The following is a 20,634-nucleotide window of genomic DNA, read 5'->3' as shown; positions in this document are numbered from 1 at the left end:
TCTGGTTTGTGCTGAGAAAAGATTTGAAGCTTGTGGGCAGCGAACTCAGCCGGCACACTGCCATCTGGTGGTTTACAGAAAATATAGCAGCAGTCCGAGCAGTAAAACAGCTCACTGATGTCCTGCTGAAAGTCCCACAGGCTCAGTCAAAGTGGAGGAATGTCTTGTTGATTTAATGAGAGAAAACGTTTCACTTGAACAATAAACCAATAAACAATATGTCTTTCTACTGATAAAGGAGAAACTGATGTTGGTTTTGTCCAAACCGTATCTGAAAACACACAAATTAATCAAGCTGATGTTGTTGATGTTTGTGTTTCTGGTTTCATGATTTATTTCTCAGTTTTTCTTCCCCTTGTGTCTTATTTCACTTCCTGTGTCTGTGCTCACCGTTTTTTTTTTTTCTGGATTATTGTTTCTTCATCTCAGACTGCCACCTTCACCACTGAACTGTAAGTTTTTTTTATTTATTTTTTTTTATTTGTTAATAAACAATGACTCACCAGACCTCCGTCTACAGAGTTTCTGCATTAACAATATTTTATGTGTCATATTAGATATTGATCTGTTGTGACTGTCCCTGTCACACTTTACCACTTCTGCCTCAAATTCTTATCTAAACAGTCTGAAAACTTTAAGAGCTGTGAGGAATCTTCATTTGGTCTGAAAGTGCAGGATGCCTCCCTGGTAACAGCAGGGCTTTACACTCACCTAAAGGATTATTAGGAACACCATACTAATACTGTGTTTGATCCCCTTTCGCCTTCAGAACTGCCTTAATTCTACGTAGCATTGATTCAACAAGGTGCTGAAAGCATTCTTTAGAAATGTTGGCCCATATTGATGGATAGCGTCTTGCAGTTGATGGAGATTTGTGGGATGCACATCCAGGGCACGAAGCTCCCGTTCCACCACATCCCAAAGATGCTCTATTGGGTTGAGATCTGGTGACTGTGGGGGCCATTTTAGTACAGTGAACTCATTGTCATGTTCAAGAAACCAATTTGAAATGATTGGAGCTTTGTGACATGGTGCATTATCCTGCTGGAAGTAGCCATCAGAGGATGGGTACATGGTGGCCATAAAGGGATGGACACGGTCAGAAACAATGCTCAGGTAGGCCGTGGCATTTAAACGATGCCCAATTGGCACTAAGTGTGCCAAGAAAACATCCCCCACACCATTACACCACCACCACCAGCAGCCTGCACAGTGGTAACAAGGCATGATGGATCCATGTTCTCATTCTGTTTACGCCAAATTCTGACTCTACCATCTGAATGTCTCAACAGAAATCGAGACTCATCAGGCCAGGCAACATTTTTCCAGTCTTCAACTGTCCAATTTTGGTGAGCTCTTGCAAATTGTAGCCTCTTTTTCCTATTTGTAGTGGAGATGAGTGGTACCCGGTGGGGTCTTCTGCTGTTGTAGCCCATCCGCCTCAAGGTTGTGCGTGTTGTGGCTTCACAAATGCTTTGCCACATACCTCGGTTGTAACGAGTGGTTATTTCAGTCAAAGTTGCTCTTCTATCAGCTTGAATCAGTCGGCCCGTTCTCCTCTGACCTCTTGCATCAACAAGGCATTTTCGCCCACAGGACTACCGCATACTGGATGTTTTTCCCTTTTCACACCATTCTTTGTAAACCCTAGAAATGGTTGTGCGTGAAAATCCCAGTAACTGAGCAGATTGTGAAATACTCAGACCAGCCCATCTGGCACCAACAACCGTGCCACGCTCAAAATTGCTTAAATCACCTTTCTTTCCCATTCTGACATTCAGTTTGGAGTTCAGGAGATTGTCTTGACCAGGACCACACCCCTAAATGCATTGAAGCAACTGCCATGTGATTGGTTGATTAGATAATTGCATTAATGAGAAATTGAACAGGTGTTCCTAATAATCCTTTAGGTGAGTGTATATTCATATAGACAACAGAGATTTGTCAACCAGCAGAGATTTTGTTGAACCTTCATTTGTCAGCTTTTAATTCACTGAGTTGCTCAAAGACAAACATTCACAGTTTGGACTACAAACTGATTTTTATTGGATTTCCAGAAAAAGTACTATTTCATAGAAACTGACAAATTGTGGTTTAAGATTTTATCCAGATTGCCAAAAACACAACAGCTGCTGCAAAACAGCTGCTCTGAATTCCATCCTAAACAGCAGCATGCCTACCACTAAAACAGCAGAAATTACACTTAAAAAGTACAAAGTGCTAAAGACGTGTTGAGATGCTCTTCCTGTGTTAAACATCCAAACAACAGTCCAAATAAAGATTTAGGAAGAAGACAGCGAGGCGGCTAGAATGAGCTCAGTTCATCTAAAATATCTGCTTTGCTTCTGGGATTAAAGGAGAATAATGACAGACATCAACTTCCAGCTCCAAACTAATAAAACACATTTTATTTCCATGTGTTGAAGCCATCACAGTGAACCAGAGCAAGTTGACCAAAACATTTCCCAGCAGCCACTTCTCCCACAGCAGAGTCCAAACAGTGCTTCCTGTTCTCTACAGTTAGGTGTCTTATTGGAAATGGTCTCAGTAGATAACAGGATCTGTCTCGTCTCTATCCTTTCTATTGGCCTCCATTTCTCCTCCTGTTTCCTCCCCTTTCTCTCTCTCTCCCTCTTTCTCTGCCTACATGAAGCTGACTGTGGAAATGTTGTCGTCATTCATACTGGTGGACTGCTGATATCATTTCTGTCCATTCTGCAGCAACACACAGAGGCCAAAATCTTGTCTATGAACCCTTTCCTCATGAAGACATACAGGAACAAGTCTGCAAGAGGACTGACCCTAACTAAGATGAAAGACTGGTTGGTGAGTCTAAAGTCATAGTTTTCTAGAAACTGAGATTTTTCATTGTATACTTTCAAGAACCAAATGATTCTGGGCAGGAACAGCAGTGTGTAAATAAGCAGCACCAGAACCAAAATTCCCACAATTCGTCGTTTTTCATCAGAGGGGACCGAGATGGAAGCAGACAGGGCTTTGAGGGTCCCAACCAGGAAGAAGATTAACAGTGGGAAGGGAAGGAGGAAGAGAATGGCAAAGCCTAACTCTGGACTCTCAAGAAAATGCGAACAAATGAACATAAACAGAAGAGGAAATATCCAGACCAGGACACAGAGCACCACAGAGGTCTTGATGGTTCGTCTGAAGCGGTACCACAGTGGGTGGGCGATGACCAAATACCTGTAATACAAGATGGACACAAAGTCTTTGAGGAGCTTCAGAGTTATAAACTAATATAATGTTCAGACAGAAGGAGCTCCACACATACTGGATAGACAGATACCTTTCCAGGGCGATGCAGACCATGAAGTAAACACTGGCAAACAGAGCAGAGAAGTGAATAATAGAGAAGACGAAAAGTATCTTCTCATCCTCAGATCGTGTCACCTCAACGATCATGCAGCAGAACTGAATCAGGTCAGCAATGAGAAGGTTGATGACGTAGATCGGAGCAACATGATCACTTCTCACCTGCAGAAAAACAACCTACGTCAATGTAAGTAAGTAAACTTTATTTATATAGCATCCTTCACAGACAAGAGGGGTCACAAAGTGCTTCACAGTAAAAAAATAGAATACTACAACAACACTTAAAATACAAAACTATATGGCTAGTTAAAAGCTTGTCTAAAAAGATGTGTCTTAAGGTGTTTTCTAAAAGTTTCCACAGAATCCAAGGCTCTCAAGTCTAAAGGTAGAGAGTTCCAGAGCCTTGGAACCACCACACAGAAAGCACGATCACCTCTAGTTTTATATCGTGTTCTGGGAACAGTTTAAAGGTCTTGGCCAGAAGACCTCAGAGAGCGACCAGAAATGTGTGTATGCAATAGATCCTGGATGTAAGAGGGAGCTTGACCATGCAAGGCTCTGTAAGTAATGGTTAAAATTTTAAAATGTACTCTAAAACCAATCGGAAGCCAATGAAGAGCCTTAAGCACAGGAGAAATGTGTGATCTCCTGTTGGTTTTAGACAAAAGCCTTGCAGCTGCATTCTGCACAACTTGCAGTCAGTCTATGGAGGATTTGTTTAGACAAGTGTACAGTACATTGCAATAATCCAGACGAGAAGAAATAAAAGCATGAACAAGCATCTCCATCTCTTCTTTAGAAACCATAGATCTAATCTTAGCAATGTTCCTGAGATGGAAAAAACAGGAACGAACCACAGATTTAACATTACTGTTAAAACACATAGATTTATCAAAAATGACACCCAAATTTCACACAAAATTACTGTCAGAGGATGATAGAGCCCCAATGGCCTGCCTGATCTTAGGGGTAATGTTGTCTGGGGCAAAAATCAACACCTCAGTTTTGTCTGTATTTAGTTGCAAAAAGTTGTCTGCCATCCATTTGTTAATGGAGGCTAAGCAATTGTGCAACACGGACAGTTTGTCTAGCCTATGAGGACTAAAAGATAAATATAATTGGATGTCATCAGCATAACAATGATAAGATATGTCTTCAAAGGTATCAATAATCTTTCCAAGAGAAAGCATATACAGACTGAACAGCAGGGGGCCGAGCACAGAACCTTGGGGCACACCACAGGACAAAGGAGCAGAGTCTGACATATATGTCCTAGGGCACAGAGAAACTCCTGTCAGAGAGATAGGAGGAAAACCATTTCAGAGCCGATCCAGTAATGCCCACAGTTGTTTTCAGTCTATCAGAGTGCAGTGATCAACAGTATCAAACGCTGCACTGAGATCTAATAGGACCAGCACAGAACATTTACCCCCAACAGCAGCCATCAAAATATCATTTGAGACCCTAAGGAGGGCAGTCTCAGTTGAATGGTTTTTACGAAAACCAGACTGAAATTTATCAAAGATATTATGGGAATCAAACATTATTTATCTGGTTCGCAACAACCTTTTCTATAATTCTAGAAATAAAAGGCAATTTAGAAATAGGCTTATAGTTTCTAAATGAGGCTGCATCAAGATTGTTCTTTTTCAAGATGGGCTGAACAACCGCATGCTTAAAACAGCTGGGAACCTGGCCCAGCTGAAGAGATGAGTTTAAAATTTAAACCAAACATGGGCCAAGTAGATGTATGGATTTTAAAAGCAAAGATGTGGGTAAAATATCAACAGGGCTTTGGGAAGGTTTCATCATGCCCACTAACTTCATGATGTCATTCAGGGTAATGGGGCAGAAGGAGTCCAGTATTGAAAGTCTGTGATGTTTAACTATACCGGGGTTTGCTGATGGAACAATGCCTGCCCTGACCGCTCTAAACTTGTCCACAAAGTGAGACAAAAAGTGGTTGCAGTCAACATTTGAAAACACAGGGACAATACATGCAGCAGGAGAAACAATGTTGTTAATGGTCTCAAACAGAGCTTTAGGATTTTTTTACAGGCAGATATCAGTAAAGTAAGAGGATCTACTGTAGCATCCTTGATCATTCCGTTTAAGTCTATTAAGAGCTCTTTAAGATGCAGGCGGTGGACTAGCTGAGTCGCTTTCCATAAACGCTCAGTTCTCCGACAGACACGCCTCAAGTTGCGAATGGCGTCATTCATCCATGGGGATGTATTAACAGAGGGAATTTCTCTAGTGTTAAGAGGCGCCACTTTGTCCAACAGCAGGGGGCAGTAATGATTAAACGCCTGTGCACTAGCGTCCACGTCATTTGAAATAAGATCCAAGCTTGCGTCAGTTGCGGCTGAAAATTTCTCAACAGTAAGCTGGTTAATCAAACTTGAGCAGGATGCTCGTTTAGCAGGCAGAGGATCCTCATCACCAACAAGATCAAATAAGATGCATTTGTGATCACTAACAAATACATCTTCGATGCAAACATTATTAATGTTTAAACCTTGAGAAAGAACAAGATCGAGCGTATGTCCCTTGCTGTGCGTAGGACCAGAGACATGCTGAGTGAAATTAAAAGATTCAGTAATATTTACAAATTCAGAAGCATTTTGCTATGACACAGGACAGAGCTCATTCAAGTGATAGTGTATAGTTTTTTTTCAGATGAACCTGCCTCCCTGCCCTTTTTCCTCACTTTCTCTGCCGTCTATTTGTAGGTCGTAATAGGGCCTCTCCCTGCCGCATGCAGACAGCAGTTGCAGTCAGACACACGAAAGGGGCTGCAAACTCACCTGTACCACTCCAGGTACATCCGTCACCACGCTCCGCCATTGAGGATCGGACCAACAGCATTGTTTGGCGATTGTACACCCATGCAGTTGACACAACGTTTGTTGACAAACTTAGTAGCAATATAGCGCAGGAAACAAACAAAATGAGTCGGGACGAACAACCAGCCGCAGTGGCGAAGCCAAACACAGGCACCATACCGGAACCGGAATGTAATGTCCCCAAAAGTGATGGAAACACCATAATGTGTATTTACATTAGAGCCTCCACCACACAGTGAGGATCCGTAGCAGTCGTTCAATGAGCAAGGACTCATTCAAAATGATGAAATAATTGAAGCTGTTATCAGTTAAGGATTCTGCTCTTGTTTTGATTCCATTTCGTGTGTGCTACTGTTTTGCCCATGTTTGTTCTCTGTTCTTTTGATCCTATTTAAGTCTGTTTTTGGTTCTGTGTTTTTCTGCGTAGCCTTTTTTTATTATTCATTCACGTGTCCTAGTTTACTCATTATCTGGTTTCATGGTTTTGGGTTCTGTGTTTCTATAAGCTTTATTTAATCTTGTCATGTTTGGGGTTTTGGTAGCAAAGTTTGTTATGTTTATCTGCATGTTTTTTTACTTGCTTCAGACCCAAACAGGAGACAGGACTACACTAAAACATGGAGACATAGGACTCCATGTTTTAGTGTAGTCCTGTCTCCTGTTTGGTCCAGTCTCAGTCCATGCCCTGATTTTGCAGTCTTTCTATGTTTTGTGTTTTACTCTGGTAGATCTGCCCTAGTGTGTTCCCGTTTGCTATACGTCCTGTTTTACTTTGTGATATTCTGTACTCATGTGTCTTTGCTACCTGATGTGTTTCAGCTGTGCTTCCCTCCCTGCTTGTTTGCCTGTGTTTATAAGCCCTCAGTTTTGTTTAGTCCTTGCTGGTCCTTGTCGTCCAAAGTTGATTGATCTGCTGTGCCTTGTGTTCTGAGTTCTGAAATCCAAAAAAGACGAAGTAATAATCCAAACCAGGGATTATTACTTTTTTGGATTTCAGCCTTGTCTCCACTTTACCTGGATCTGTGAGTCAGCCTGAGTATTTTTGTTTGAGAATAAATCTTTTGTTAAACTGTATCCTCAGCTTGTTTCTGTGTTTGGGTCCTTAACCTAAGTCTGCACTCAGCATACCCCACCCCATGACAGAAGTTTTTACAGAATTACAATCACAAAGTTATATATAGCAACAAATACAGTATATAATCTGGTTATAACAGAAACAGGTAATAATTTAATTATTAGGTTTTAATAAAACAGATAAATAATAGAACTACCCACCAGGCTGACTGATATGTCTCCTGCTGCTACCAGTTACTGCTCAACACCCTTTGCTACAACTGTTACTACTTGTCCTATTGTTATTACCAACATTAAAGTTAGTATAAATATATGTACCACTATTTATTTTTACCTTTACTGTCTGTATTTCTGTGTGGATATTGAGTCGTGGTTCTGCTTGAGGTTTCTAAGTTTTTCTTTTTCTCTGTCGCCAAATGCTGCTCATATTGTTGGGTCACTGTAAATAACATCACAGAGTCTAGACCTGCTGTATATGAAAAACACAATAAGGATAAGGAGATAACTGTGGTTGTGAATTGGCGCTATATAAATAAAATTTAATTGAACTGAATAAACACCAAAGAAAACAGATTTCAGTTAAAAAGAAGTCGATACAGATTTGTGTTTCTCAGGTCCAACACGAGTTCATACATTTTGGTATTTCCAAGTGAATATAAGAGTCCTCTCCGGGAACCATCACCTTATCGTGGTGGAGAGGTTTGCGTGCCCCGATGAGACTGGAGCTGTGTTGTCTGGAGCCTGGTGCTCCTGGTAGGGTCTCCCAAGGCAAAGTGGTTCCAGGTGAGGGGCCAGACTAAGAATAGTTCATAAAGACGCCTGATGAAAAAAGGAGGAAGAGGAGGAGAGACCCTGCCCGGAGGAAGCCCGGGACTCCCGTCTGGAGCCAGGCCCAGAGGGAGGGCTCACCAGCGATCGCCTGATGGCCAGGTTTGCCTGGTGGAGGTTGGGGACACTGAACATGAGTGGCCAATGTTCAAAGCCTCTATTGCTGAAGCCGCAGAGGGAGGCTGTGGTCTCAAGGTCTTAGGTGCCTCAAGGGGCGGTAACCCTCGAACACCGTGGTGGACACCGGTGGTCAGGGAAGCCGTCTGATTCCGGGATTTGTTGTCTCGGAGGACACCGGAGGAAGATGCAAGGCACCGACGGGCCCGAAGGGCTGCAACTTCTGCTGTGGCAGATGCAAAGCAGCAGGTGTGGGAGAAGTTCGGAGAAGACATGGAAAAGGACTTTTGGTTGGCACCAATGTGCTTCTGGAGAACTGTCCGCCACCTCAGGCGGGGGAAGCTGGGAACCGTCCAAGCTGTGTACAGTAAGAATAGGACCCTGTTGACCTCAACTGGGGAGGTAATTAGGCGGTGGAAGAAACACTTTGAGGAACTCTTAAATCTGACTGACATGCCCTCTCTAGTAGAGGCAGAGCTGGAGGCTGATGGGGGATTCAATTTGTCAATTTCCCTGGTGGAAGTCACTGGGGTAGTCAAACATTTCCACAGTGGCAGAAATGCTAAAAGCTTTGGGTGTGGTCTTGGATGACACGTCGCTTTAACATTGCGTGGAAGTCGGGTACAGTGCACAAGGCGTGGCAGACTGGGGTGGTGGTTCCCCTGTTCAAAAAGGGGGACCAGAGAGTGTGTGCCAATTACAGGGGTATCACACTTCTCAGCCTCCCCAGTAAAGTCTACTCCAAGGTGCTGGAATGGAGGGTTTGGCTGATAGTTGAAACTTGGATCGAAGAGGAACAATACGGTTTTCATTCTGGTCGTGGAACAACGGACCTGCTCTTTACTCTCACAAGGATCTCAGTGGTGTGCCAACTCCAGGTAGGGAATGAGTCCTTACCCCAAGTGAAGGAGTTCAAGTACTTCGGGGTCTTGTTCACGAGTGAGGGGAGATTGGAGCAGGAGATTTGCCAGAGAATCAGAGCAGCGGGGGCGGTATTGCACTCGCTTTACTGCACTGTTGTGACGAAAAGAGAGCTGAGCCGTGAGGCTGGGTCATGACTGAAAGAACAAGATTGCAGGTACAAGCAGCTGAAATGCGTTTCATCAGGTGGGTCGATGGTATCTCCCTTAGAGATAGGGTGAGAAACTTGCCATCCACGAGGAGCTCAGAGTAGAGCCGCTGCTCCTTTGCGTCGAAAAGAGCCAGTTGAGGTGGTTTGGGCATCTGGTAAGGATGGAAGCCTCCCTAGGGAGGTGTTCCAGGCACGTCCAGCTGGGAGGAGGCCTTGGGGAAGACCCAGGACTAGGTGGAGAGATTATATCTCCACACCGGCCTGGGTACGCCTCGGGATCCCCCAGTCAGAGCTGGTTAATGTGGCTCGGGAAACTTAAGAAGTTGAGAGCCATCGCAACCTTTATGTCCTCTAGACATGCAAACAATGGTCTGAGAGTGTCATCCTTCCTCAAAGGTACATAGATCTGGCTGTCATCTGCATAACAATGGAAAGAGATGCCATGTTTCCTAAGTATTGAGCCAAGTGGGAGGAGATAAAGGGAAAAGAGAAGAGCGCCTAGAATTGAGCCTTGCGGGATTGGAATTGGAAGATTGGAATGTTTCAAGAATGTTGTGCTCATCCAGCACAGCTGTTAACTGGTTGTAAACTACCTTTTCAAGGAGTTTCGATAAAAAAGGGAGCTTGGAAATAGGTCTAAAATGTGCTGGATCTGCATGATCCAGTCCAGGTTTTTTAATTTGTGGTTGCACTACTGCGTGCTTAAGATTTTCAGGAACCATTCCTGAGGTAAGGCTACTGTTCACAATTGTAAGTACAGATGGGCCAGTGGTGGGAAAAACTTCTTTAAAGAGTCGGGGGGGTAAAGCATCATTTGGCGAGCCTGAGGGTTTCAACTGCCCAACAATTTCTTGTAATGCAGACAGCGTAATGGGTTCAAATTTAGTAAAAGAAAAAGGGGCAGTGCAGTCAGCAAAGAATAACGGATCGTAAGATGAGGGGATATGAGATCTGATAGTATTCAATAATATAAGCTACCGATGAAATTTATAAAATTTCTAGAACAAGAGGAAATGTTTTTGTAAAAACTTCACAACACCATAAATGTCAAAATCTTCACATTGTTGTATAAGTGCAACAAATAACTTGTAGCAGTGCATACATATATAAATGGACACAATCAACAGGACACAATATTTAATGGACCTGATAATATGTGTGCATATTTTTACGTATGCAGGACTGTTAAGGGTTGGACAGGGGAACCCTCAGAAGAATCTGAAGTAAAAATAGCCTGTATAGACACTAAATGGGTAACAACATATTGCAAATCACAAAAAACTGTTAATTAGGAATTCAGCATTAAGTCCCTTTGGAACTAATGTTTTCAGAGGATAAATTCAGTAACTTTCACGCTGTTTTTTTAATTTATCGTGGTAACTGCCCCTAGGTGGTAGGGTGACTTGTTCAGTGCCACAGAACCGTAGTGAAGCAATATCATGGTGAGCATCATTGAAGTGTGTGGCTATAGGGTAAACCCCATCATTTCTGTGTATGGTACTTTTTTTTTAATTCACTAATCCTTTGAGTGTTTGAGTGGTTTTCCCAACATAAGCAAGACCACAAGGACAACATAACATACAGTGGGTACGGAAAGTATTCAGACCCCTTTAAATTTTTCACTCTTTGTTTCATTGCAGCCATTTTCCAAAAATCAAAAAAGTTCATTTTATTTCTCAGTAATGTACACTCAGCACCCCATCTTGACAGAAAAAAAAACAGAAATGTAGAAATTTTTGCAAATTTATTAAAAAAGAAAAACTGAAATATTACATGGTCATAAGTATTCAGACCCTTTGCTCAGTATTTAGTAGAAGCACCCTTTTGATCTAATACAGCCATGAGTCGTTTTGGGAAAGATGCAACAAGTTTTTCACATCTGGATTTGGGTATCCTCTGCCATTCCTCCTTGCAGATCCTCTCCAGTTCTGTCAGGTTGGATGGTAAACGTTGGTGGACAGCCATTTTCAGGTCTCTCCAGAGATGCTCAATTGGGTTTAAGTCAGGGCTCTGGCTGGGCCATTCAAGAACAGCCACGGAGTTGTTGTGAAGCCACTCCTTCGTTATTTTAGCGCTGTGCTTAGGGTCATTGTCTTGTTGGAAGGTAAACCTTCGGCCCAGTCTGAGGTCCAGAGCACTCTGGAAAAGGTTTTCGTCCAGGATATCCCTGTACTTGGCCGCATTCATCTTTCCCTCGATTGCAACCAGTCGTCCTGTCCCTGCAGCTGAAAAACACCCCCACAGCATGATGCTGCCACCACCATGCTTCACTGTTGAGACTGTATTGGACAGGTGATGAGCAGTGCCTGGTGTTCTCCACACATACCGCTTAGAATTAAGGCCAAAAAGTTCTATCTTGGTCTCATCAGACCAGAGGATCTTATTTATCACCATCTTGGAGTCCTTCAGGTGTTTTTTAGCAAACTCCATGCGGGCTTTCATGTGTCTTGCACTGAGGAGAGGCTTCCGTCGGGCCACTCTGCCATAAAGCCCCGACTGGTGGATTGCTGCAGTGATGGTTGACTTACTACAACTTTCTCCCATCTCCCGACTGCATCTCTGGAGCTCAGCCACAGTGACCTTTGGGTTCTTCTTTACCTCTCTCACCAAGGCTCTTCTCCCCCGATAGCTCAGTTTGGCCGGACGGCCAGCTCTAGGAAGGGTTCTGGTCGTCCCAAACGTCTTCCATTTGAGGATTATGGAGGCCACTGTGCTCTTAGGAACCTTAAGTGCAGCAGAAATTTTTTTGTAACCTTGGCCAGATCTGTGCCTTGCCACAATTCTGTCTCTGAGCTCTTCAGGCAGTTCCTTTGACCTCATGATTCTCATTTGCTCTGACATGCACTGTGAGCTGTAAGGTCTTATAAACAGGTGTGTGGCTTTCCTAATCAAGTCCAATCAGTATAATCAAACACAGCTGGACTCAAATGAAGGTGTAGAACCATCTCAAGGATGATCAGAAGAAATAGACAGCGCCTGAGTTAAATATGAGTGTCACGGCAAAGGGTCTGAATACTTATGACCATGTGATATTTCAGTTTTTCTTTTTTAATAAATTTGCAAAAATTTCTACATTTCAGTTTTTTTCTGTCAAGATAGGGTGCTGAGTGTACATTACTGAGAAATAAAATGAACTTTTTTGATTTTTGGAAAATGGCTGCAATGAAACAAAGAGTGAAAAATTTAAAGGGGTCTGAATACTTTCCGTACCCACTGTATATAGATCACGTGTGTGAATGCACAAGTGATGACACTATTAAAGGGAAAGGTTTTACCTGTGTGGGGGTGAGTAAATTGGTGCATTTTGGTAGTATTATTGCATTGTGCGCAACCGCCACATCGATAATTCCCCTTTGGAAGAGGGTGTAAGCGTGTCTGTATGTGCTGAGTAGGCTTAGTTTTGTACTCAGAATTGGTGCGGACCAAGTAATCCCTTATATTTTTCCCCCTTTTAATAACAAAAAGAGGTAGACCTCGAAAGATAAATTAAAGTTCAGGGTCTAACTTTAAGATATGCCAGTGTCCTAAAAAACAATCAAATAGCAAAGGAGTGGACTGAGTGTTGAGTAATAAATCTTACAGAGAATTTCTTAAGAGCCAGTTCATATGCTTGATCAATCCAATGTAAAGGGTACCCCCGCTGGGCAAATCTGTTTTTCACATCTACCGTCTTATCAATATAGTCCTCCAAGGAATTGCAGATCCTTCTCAGTCACAAGAACTGACTAATAGGCAGTAGGATGAAAACTTGTAGCAAGTAACAAAGTGTTTTTGTCAGTGTCTTTTCGATAAATAGTTGTAATGATAGAGCCACTATAGTTTAAAAACCACATATCTAGGAAATTCACTTTTTCCTTCCTTTTATCGAAAAGACATTTCGATAAACACACATTTCAGTTAAAAATCCAGGTTAGTAAGGACGTTTAAAACCAGGTTAAACTTTAAAAGACAACACTCTCACTCTGCTGCTGAGTGTTTCCATTACAGCGCCATTCCAAAGCTCGTCGAGCTGCTCAATTTCAAGCACCGCCGTGACGCATTTAGTTACTCTGGATGACATAGCCCTGGCCTCCAGCACCACTGTAAGAAATCTGAGTTAACCAGCAAAAGAGATCATATTTCTTCTGTTTTAGCTTCTCTGCATTGGCTTCCTGTAAATTTAATAATAGAATTTCTTCTCACCTACAAAGCTCTTATTATATCCAAAGACTGAGTGCTGTAATAAAATCAAAGGTGCTTCAACAAAGTGTTAGTTTAAGGGTGTGCATACTTATGCAACCAGGTTATTGTAAGGTTTTTATTTTTCATTTTCCCCCCTCAATGATTTCAGTTTGTTTTTCAATTGAATTGTTCACATTATAGGTCACATTAAAGTTAGAAAACATTCTGACATGATTTATCGCATGGTGTTCTTGAGGTGTTCTAATCTGTTTTTAAGACATTTCATAGCACTGAATCCACACTTTTAAGAGTTTTTAATGATCTTTTCATCTCAACTGATTCTGGAGATCTTACAGCAGCATTTGACACAGTTGACCACAGCGTCCTTATTTCTCGCCTCGAGCATGGCATGGGGATTAAGGGCACTTCCTTAGAATGGTTTAGGTCACACTTGTCAGACAGAGATTTTAGAGTCACTGTTGGTGGCTGTATTACACCTTCTGTGTCCCTCACATGTAGAGTTCCCCAAGGTTTGATTCTCGGGCCAATTCTTTTCTTACTCCATTTGTCTACCATTGGATCTATCTTAAAAAGACATAATATCAGCTTCCATTTTTACGCAGATGATTTGCAAATCTACCTTCCCATAAAAAGAAAAGATGGTAGCTCTTTAACAAAATTGGTTGACTGTTTTAATGATATTAAAGCCTGGATGGCCTAACATTTTTTAAACTTCAACGAGAGTAAAACTGAGGTAATGATTTTTAGACCCAGTGGCGCCTCTGATGTCTCTCAAATACACCTGGGCACCTTGGAACCTTATGTTAAGTCACAAACTTAAGAAATTGTAACAAACCTGTGTGTTAAAATGGATTGTGATTTTAAAATGGAGAAGCATATCAATTCTGTTGTGAAAGCAAGTTCAACTTAGGCTTCTTACTAAACTTAAGCCCTTTTTATCCTTCACAGACTTTGAGAAGGTTATACATGCATTTATCACAACACGCCTTGATTATTGTAATGCTTTGTATGTAGGTGTTAGCCAGGCCTCCCTCTCTCGTCTACAACTGGTTCAAAATGCTGCCGCTCATCTCCTTACTGGAACTCGTAAGCAAGATCGAATCACCCCTGTTCTTGCCTCCCTTCACTGGCTCCCAGTTAATTTTAGGATTGATTCCATTATTTGTTTTTAATGCCCTACAAGGACTAGCTACAGCCTATATCACTGATCTTTTGAAGCCGCATGCTCCTTCAAGGTCATTAAGGTCCGCCAACCAGTCGCTTCTTGTTGTCCCTAAAACACGGCTCAAGAACAGAGGTGATCAAGCTTTCTCAGTCGCAGCCCCGAGACTGTGGAATGAAGTAGGTGTCAGACTGGCCCCCAGCCTTCCGGTTTTTAAATTGCGACTTAAAACACATTTTTATTCCTTGGCTTTTAATTCAACATGAGAGCTGTATGTTGTATTTGTCTGGTGTTGTATTTTGTGTAATTTATTCTTTCATGTCAATGTACAGCACTTTGGACAACCTGGTTGTTTTAAATGTGCTTTAGAAATAAAGTTGGATTGGATTGGAATTACATTCAGCCTATACAGGACCCTTCACAACAAGATCATGATTACTGCCGGACAGCCAGCAGAAAAGATGTGCAGGAGAATCAATTGTATCAATACTGGAAGGACATGCCAGTAATTCATTTACAATGTCTGTTCGAGATCAAGTTCTCATGACAGTTATGAAATTAAAAACAAACCGTGTAATAGATGATCTAAGCAGTCAGTTTCATGTATCACTAAGCACGGTTAACAAGATCGTCTCATATTGGATCGACAAGCTGGAATAAGTTTTGTGACCTCTGATTCTTTGGCTTCCAAGAGAAACTATTCGGGCAACCATGCCTGCAGCATTTAAACATTTCCCCAACACAACATGTATTATAGACTGCAGTGAGAGCCTTTTACAAAAAACCTTGAATCCAGAGGGGAATCATACAGCCACTATTATTCACACAACACTGTGAAATACCTGGTAGCTGTTGCCCCATGTGGACGAATCATGTTCATTTCTGCAGCATATGGAGGACGATGCAGTGACAAATTTATCAGCATGGACTCAGGAATAATAAATATTAAACTACATCCCTGCCTGGAGATGACGTCATGGCAGATAGAGGTTTTACCATAAAAGAGTTACTGTTTGAGAGAAAGGTGAAATTGGTAATGCCTTCTTTTACAAAAAAGTGTGGACAGCTAATTGAGGAACATGTGACAAGCACAAGACAAATGGCACATGTGAGAATTCACATTGAAAGAGCAATTCAGCATTTGAAAGTTTACAAAATACGGTCACAGGTGGTTCCTATAACAGTGGCTCCAAAAATTGCCAAGAGTCTAAGAGTATGTGCTGCTCTAGTCAATCTGAGGGAGGGTCTCATTCGAAATTAAAAATATCTACAAGACCCACAAATGAAAAGGTGCCATAATGGCTGAAACACTGATCTCTACAACATCTGTATAGAGTTAGTTAGATTGTATGTGAAGATCTGTGTTGTACAGAAGATGAATACTTGTGCATTGTATAATACAAACTGTTGAAAAATATTAAATTACTTACAGCATTTAATGTCATCAACTCTTTAAATGACATGTTGATATGTGAATGTTTTCAGAAGACCGATAATTGCTTTACACAGTCCAATGATATCCCAATTGTCATTCTACTCCATTTATGGTCATGTCTCATGTGCAGATGTTCACTGAACCTTGTCCGTTACCACAATTTATCTTTTATTTAGCTTAAACCATCCTGCAGCATATTAATCTAAAAGCCGAGGTAGCATACCTGTCTGAGAAGTATAAAACATCTCTATCTTAACTTTCTCCCTCACAAATGCCTTCTCATACTGCACTCTAAAGGAAACATGCTCTCAGTGAGTGAGGGCTGGGTTGGCACTGGACATTTTACTTCCAGTAGCACACATGAGTCAGTGACCCCATCAGGACTGGCAGAGAGCCATGGTTCTTGGACACTTACCACAGTGCCCCTGTGAGTAATATCCATGCCCTGTTCTTTCAGCTGATGGCAAGCTCTAAATTCATTTGCTCTACCATAGTTGGTCGCATAGTTACCACGAAATGAGGGGTATATGTGTTCACATAGAAATTTGTCACTGCTTGTGGCTGCATGGAAAGGAACATTTTTTGCAGTAAATCTGATTTTTCTACAATTGTGCCACAAATCAGATGCACTTTGCTCTCTTGTTTCTATCACTAACATCACTAACTTCAACATATGCCTGGTATAATGTCTTGCATGACAGCTACATTGTAACTGTGTCTGATGTGGCTGAAATATCTCGTCGTCAGTGCGCTGTCCCTGCAGGTTGTTCTGCTGATAGTGAGGCATTAAAACACTTCTCAAGTAAAATGTTCTTGAGGACTAGAATAGGTTGGATGGGGGCTTTGTCTACACTGTCTCTGAAGTCTGTGTGACAGATGATGTGATGTATTTCAGAGTGATGTAGTGATTTCTCTGCCTTCTGCCTGAAATTAATCTGCCTGAGACATTTATGCTCAAGGTTCTTTGATGTCCCTGCGTTCCACCTGCACTAGGGCTGAACAATTAATTGCATTTGCAATATTAATGCGATGTAATAAAATGAGATTTTCTAATCGCAAAGGCTGCGATTACACTCCGGTCACATGACACCCAAGAGGAAAGCAGTCTGCAGACGAAGTTGATGCTTCGTCTCCACTTTATGCTGTACCTTGCCTTCTTGTTGTAAAATGGCCTTAAGCTTGACAGAAGCTGACACTACATAAACTTTAGTGTCACACAGGGAATGAAAGTAGTATCCGCCACCCACAGGTAACGTGGTGGTGGTGGGTGAAATCATCGGGCCATCCGCGGCTTTGACGGACATGAAAAACGCACAACAGAATGTGCAGTAAGGTAAGCGTATTGTGGCGATTGGCACCTGTGTCACACACACAGCCACCAGTCAGCTTAGGAAATATCTGTGAAAAGGCATTTCAAACTAAACGCACAAGTCCGAAAAAGAGGTGCAGTCTGTCCTGAGTTACTGCCTGGTTATAACAAGTGCGCTGCTCACCAGCATCGAAGGCTGCGGGGGAACTCCGGTGATGTCAGAAAATTACTAAGCTTGTCTAGTAAACATGACAGCCGTCACTTGGTTTTATTTTCGTTTGGCCAACTATTGAATTGAACCTCAAACTGAGTATTTTTTGTTTGCTTACTGGGATACAGAAAGATGGACTTCTGTGAGACTTGTACTGAGATCAGGACGCATTAATTGGTGGTTGAACTGTGGGTTTTGTATTGAGCGCTTACTGTATAACACACTGGTTAGTTTAGTTTTTCTTGTGGTCTGTAGGTAGGCCGACCTGATGATATTATATCATATTATTTAATGCCATGACTTGACTAAAATTATCTTTCTCATATTATTATAATTTGATCAATCTTCTCCACCATTGCTCAAAATAATAATTCTACCTAATTCATCATAACACAAGAAAGAACAGTGTATGTTCTATCTATCTAATATTGTGTTGGTCAGACTATACACTGATTTACTGCTTGTCTATTTTGAATAATACAGAAGGTAAAGAGTTTAAAAATCAATCGTATATTAAATTGCAATCGCAATATTGGTTAAAAAAAAAATCGCAATTACATTATTTTCCAAAACCATTCAGCCCTAATCTGCGCTGCTCAGCTGTACATGCAAGCCCTGTCTTTCTACTAACCACTGCATTCTGCACCTGTAATAATGATATCAATAGTGTCTTCATTATTTCTCCACTTACTATTGACATTACAATTAAGCTTGAACATAAGTATATTTAATTAGATGCAAGTCATTGCACATAATATAAGCAGCCTATAGTACATTTTAGAAGCTCCAGTAAGGGTAGGTATGAAAGATGTTTACAGGTAGTGGTGCACAGTAATTATGTACATTTACTCAAGTACTGTACAGTACAATTGTATTTTTAGCTTCCTCAGAATAGCTGCTGCATGTCTCCACGACTTTCTGTCAGCATTGGAAGAAAGGTGAATAAAACCAAAATAGACATAGATCAGCGCTGTTTAAGATTTTAAAGAAGGAATCTGTTAAACGCTGATGTTCTCTCTAACACGTCGTCATCATCATCATCTTTATTGTTATTATCATCATTATTATTTTTATTAATATTATTATTATTGTCATTAACCTGACCAGTTTAAGAGAAGGCTGGAATGGAGCCACACATGGAAACTGCATGTGTTTAGGGTCCAATCAGCTTCATGGACATTTGAATTCTGGAGTCAATTATTCCTGTCAGGTATAGATCATTCCAAGCCTTTGTCCCAGCCCCCTGACACCTAGCCCCCAAACCAGATCCAGATCCTTTACAGACAGACAGACTGTAGGACAGACACACCACACAGACAGGAAATAAATAACTCTCAATCAGAATGTACATACCATAGAATAAAGAGCATAGATGGCCACCAGGGTCAGAGGAAGGCCGACAGCAACGACTATTGATGTCACCACAGATGCGAGGAATTTTATGTTGCTGTAATCGTAGCTTTGTTCCTGTGAGGTGTTGTTAATGTAGAGACCTTCCATTCTTCAGAGTGAAACCTGTTTGAGAGATCAGGTTATTAAAGGGAGCAGGTTTTTAATATCTACCTAACATTGTTCAGTGACATCACTAAAGCTGTGAGGTGAAGTTCACACAAACACAGTGTACCTATAGTTTACCCACAATCATATCAAATCACAAACTGCTGTCTTTACTGCTCTGTTAACTCTTGTAGTGTTAAAGCCTTTAGATCGCACAACGGAAATTTGAATTTGATTTCCATCAGATTAAGTCTCTAGGAGGAGTTTGTTAAAGTACGGAGCCTTTCATTCAAAATGGCCGACGTCCTGTTGGGTTTAGGGCATTGTTTGTAAGCCTGGGCAATTTTGCCACACCCCTTTATGAACATCATATTACCATGTTAATACATTTCACATATTTTATAGAGACCAACAAATACTATTTCTGCTGGCAGGAGGCTGACTTCCTGTTAGTCTTCAGTGGAAGGCTCCTGGTTAGGACACAAACTGCTGCGTGTCAGACTTTATGTCCCGTCTTTAAGTGTTAAAACCAAAAGTCGTCTTATCATTCTAAATATTTCGTAATAACAGTACATAAAGTATTTCCAGAACATTTTCAAATTTCCAAACTTCCAAGCAGTATATTTAAACATTAGATACAGAAGTGAGGTTATCCCCGGAGAGTGAAGGCAGCATCCTCTTCTTTTCTTAAGCTTTACTCCAGGACAAGGCTCAGTCCCCCCTGCACAGGGCAGCAGCCTGCTTTTGCTGCTTTGTTACTCAGTTTCAAGACACCTCTAATATCTCAGAGACACTTTAGCTTCTTGTAGTTTAACTCAATAAAAAAACATGGCACCATCTACCAGCCAGTTACTGGTAAAATATGCAAATGTCTGCTAGATTTACTTCATCAGCAGCTAAAAACAATGGTAATCTACTGAGTGGTAGACTTTGAGCGTTTACTGGCTGGTGGACAAAACAGTTCATTTAGCACCCTGCCTGTGTACAGACAGGAGAACCAACTACTGTTTTTTCTCCAGCCACGCTGTCGGGCGCCACGTAGCCTCGTGTTAACCCCTAGAAACCCGGCTGTCTCGGGTCGCCACCCAAAGACCCCGGCGCAGGACAGAGAGAGGCCCCTGATAACAAGCTAGTTTCCATATCAGGTTCTGGCCTACCTCAGTACCAGAAGTCTAACTCCAGACTTTCTACATTTCCTTGCGTCCCCCGCTCCTCCCCCGTTTCTCATCAGGGAGTAGAGTATTCAAACACAACCTGGAACGAGTTCCTAAACTCCAGATCTAGAGAATAAGACCAGTGTGGCCCTCGGCTCAGTGTGTGGCAGTGTGGAAGAACCTTACCTTGCAGCAGGAGGAGGAGAGGAAAAATAATCTTTGAGATGCTTTACTCAAAGTGTCTTTTATTAAAGTACAATCAGCAAAAAAGAACAGAGCAAAACAGCGTCGACCGGAGTTCTGCTTTTTCAAAATACCAAGAGCTGCAACTTCTATACAGACACAGACAGGATGTGACAGAACAGCTCATGATATATGCTTGCTGTGATTGGTTGATCTCTAATGCAGATGAGCTAT

At 41.7% G+C, this 20,634-nt stretch overlaps 1 protein-coding gene across 1 annotated transcript; it reads right to left on the bottom strand.

Annotated features, from left to right (window-relative positions):
- Positions 1-2,388: 2,388 nt before the first annotated feature.
- On the bottom strand, positions 2,389-18,973 carry LOC119911395 (G-protein coupled receptor 4-like). The gene is made up of 3 exons (XM_038730288.1): positions 18,920-18,973; positions 3,305-3,492; positions 2,389-3,201 (listed from the first exon to the last, which is right to left on the bottom strand). The coding sequence occupies exons 1-3, from the start codon at positions 18,920-18,922 to the stop codon at positions 2,679-2,681; spliced, it is 714 nt and encodes a 237-aa protein (XP_038586216.1). The 5' UTR covers positions 18,923-18,973; the 3' UTR covers positions 2,389-2,678.
- Positions 18,974-20,634: the final 1,661 nt, after the last annotated feature.

This window comes from Micropterus salmoides, unplaced genomic scaffold, assembly GCF_014851395.1.
Source record: "Micropterus salmoides isolate LMB-PRFRI ecotype aquatic unplaced genomic scaffold, ASM1485139v1 Ms_hic_scaffold_2, whole genome shotgun sequence".
NCBI classification, from domain to species: Eukaryota; Metazoa; Chordata; class Actinopteri; order Centrarchiformes; family Centrarchidae; genus Micropterus; species Micropterus salmoides.
This window is presented reverse-complemented; position numbering and strand designations above follow the sequence as displayed.

Bases quoted from the DNA above. Each gene is read 5' to 3' on its own strand.
- LOC119911395 (XM_038730288.1), bottom strand. The intron at 3,202-3,304 runs GTATCTGTCTAT...CTTGTATTACAG, and splicing joins GTCTGCATCGCCCTGGAAAG to GTATTTGGTCATCGCCCACC.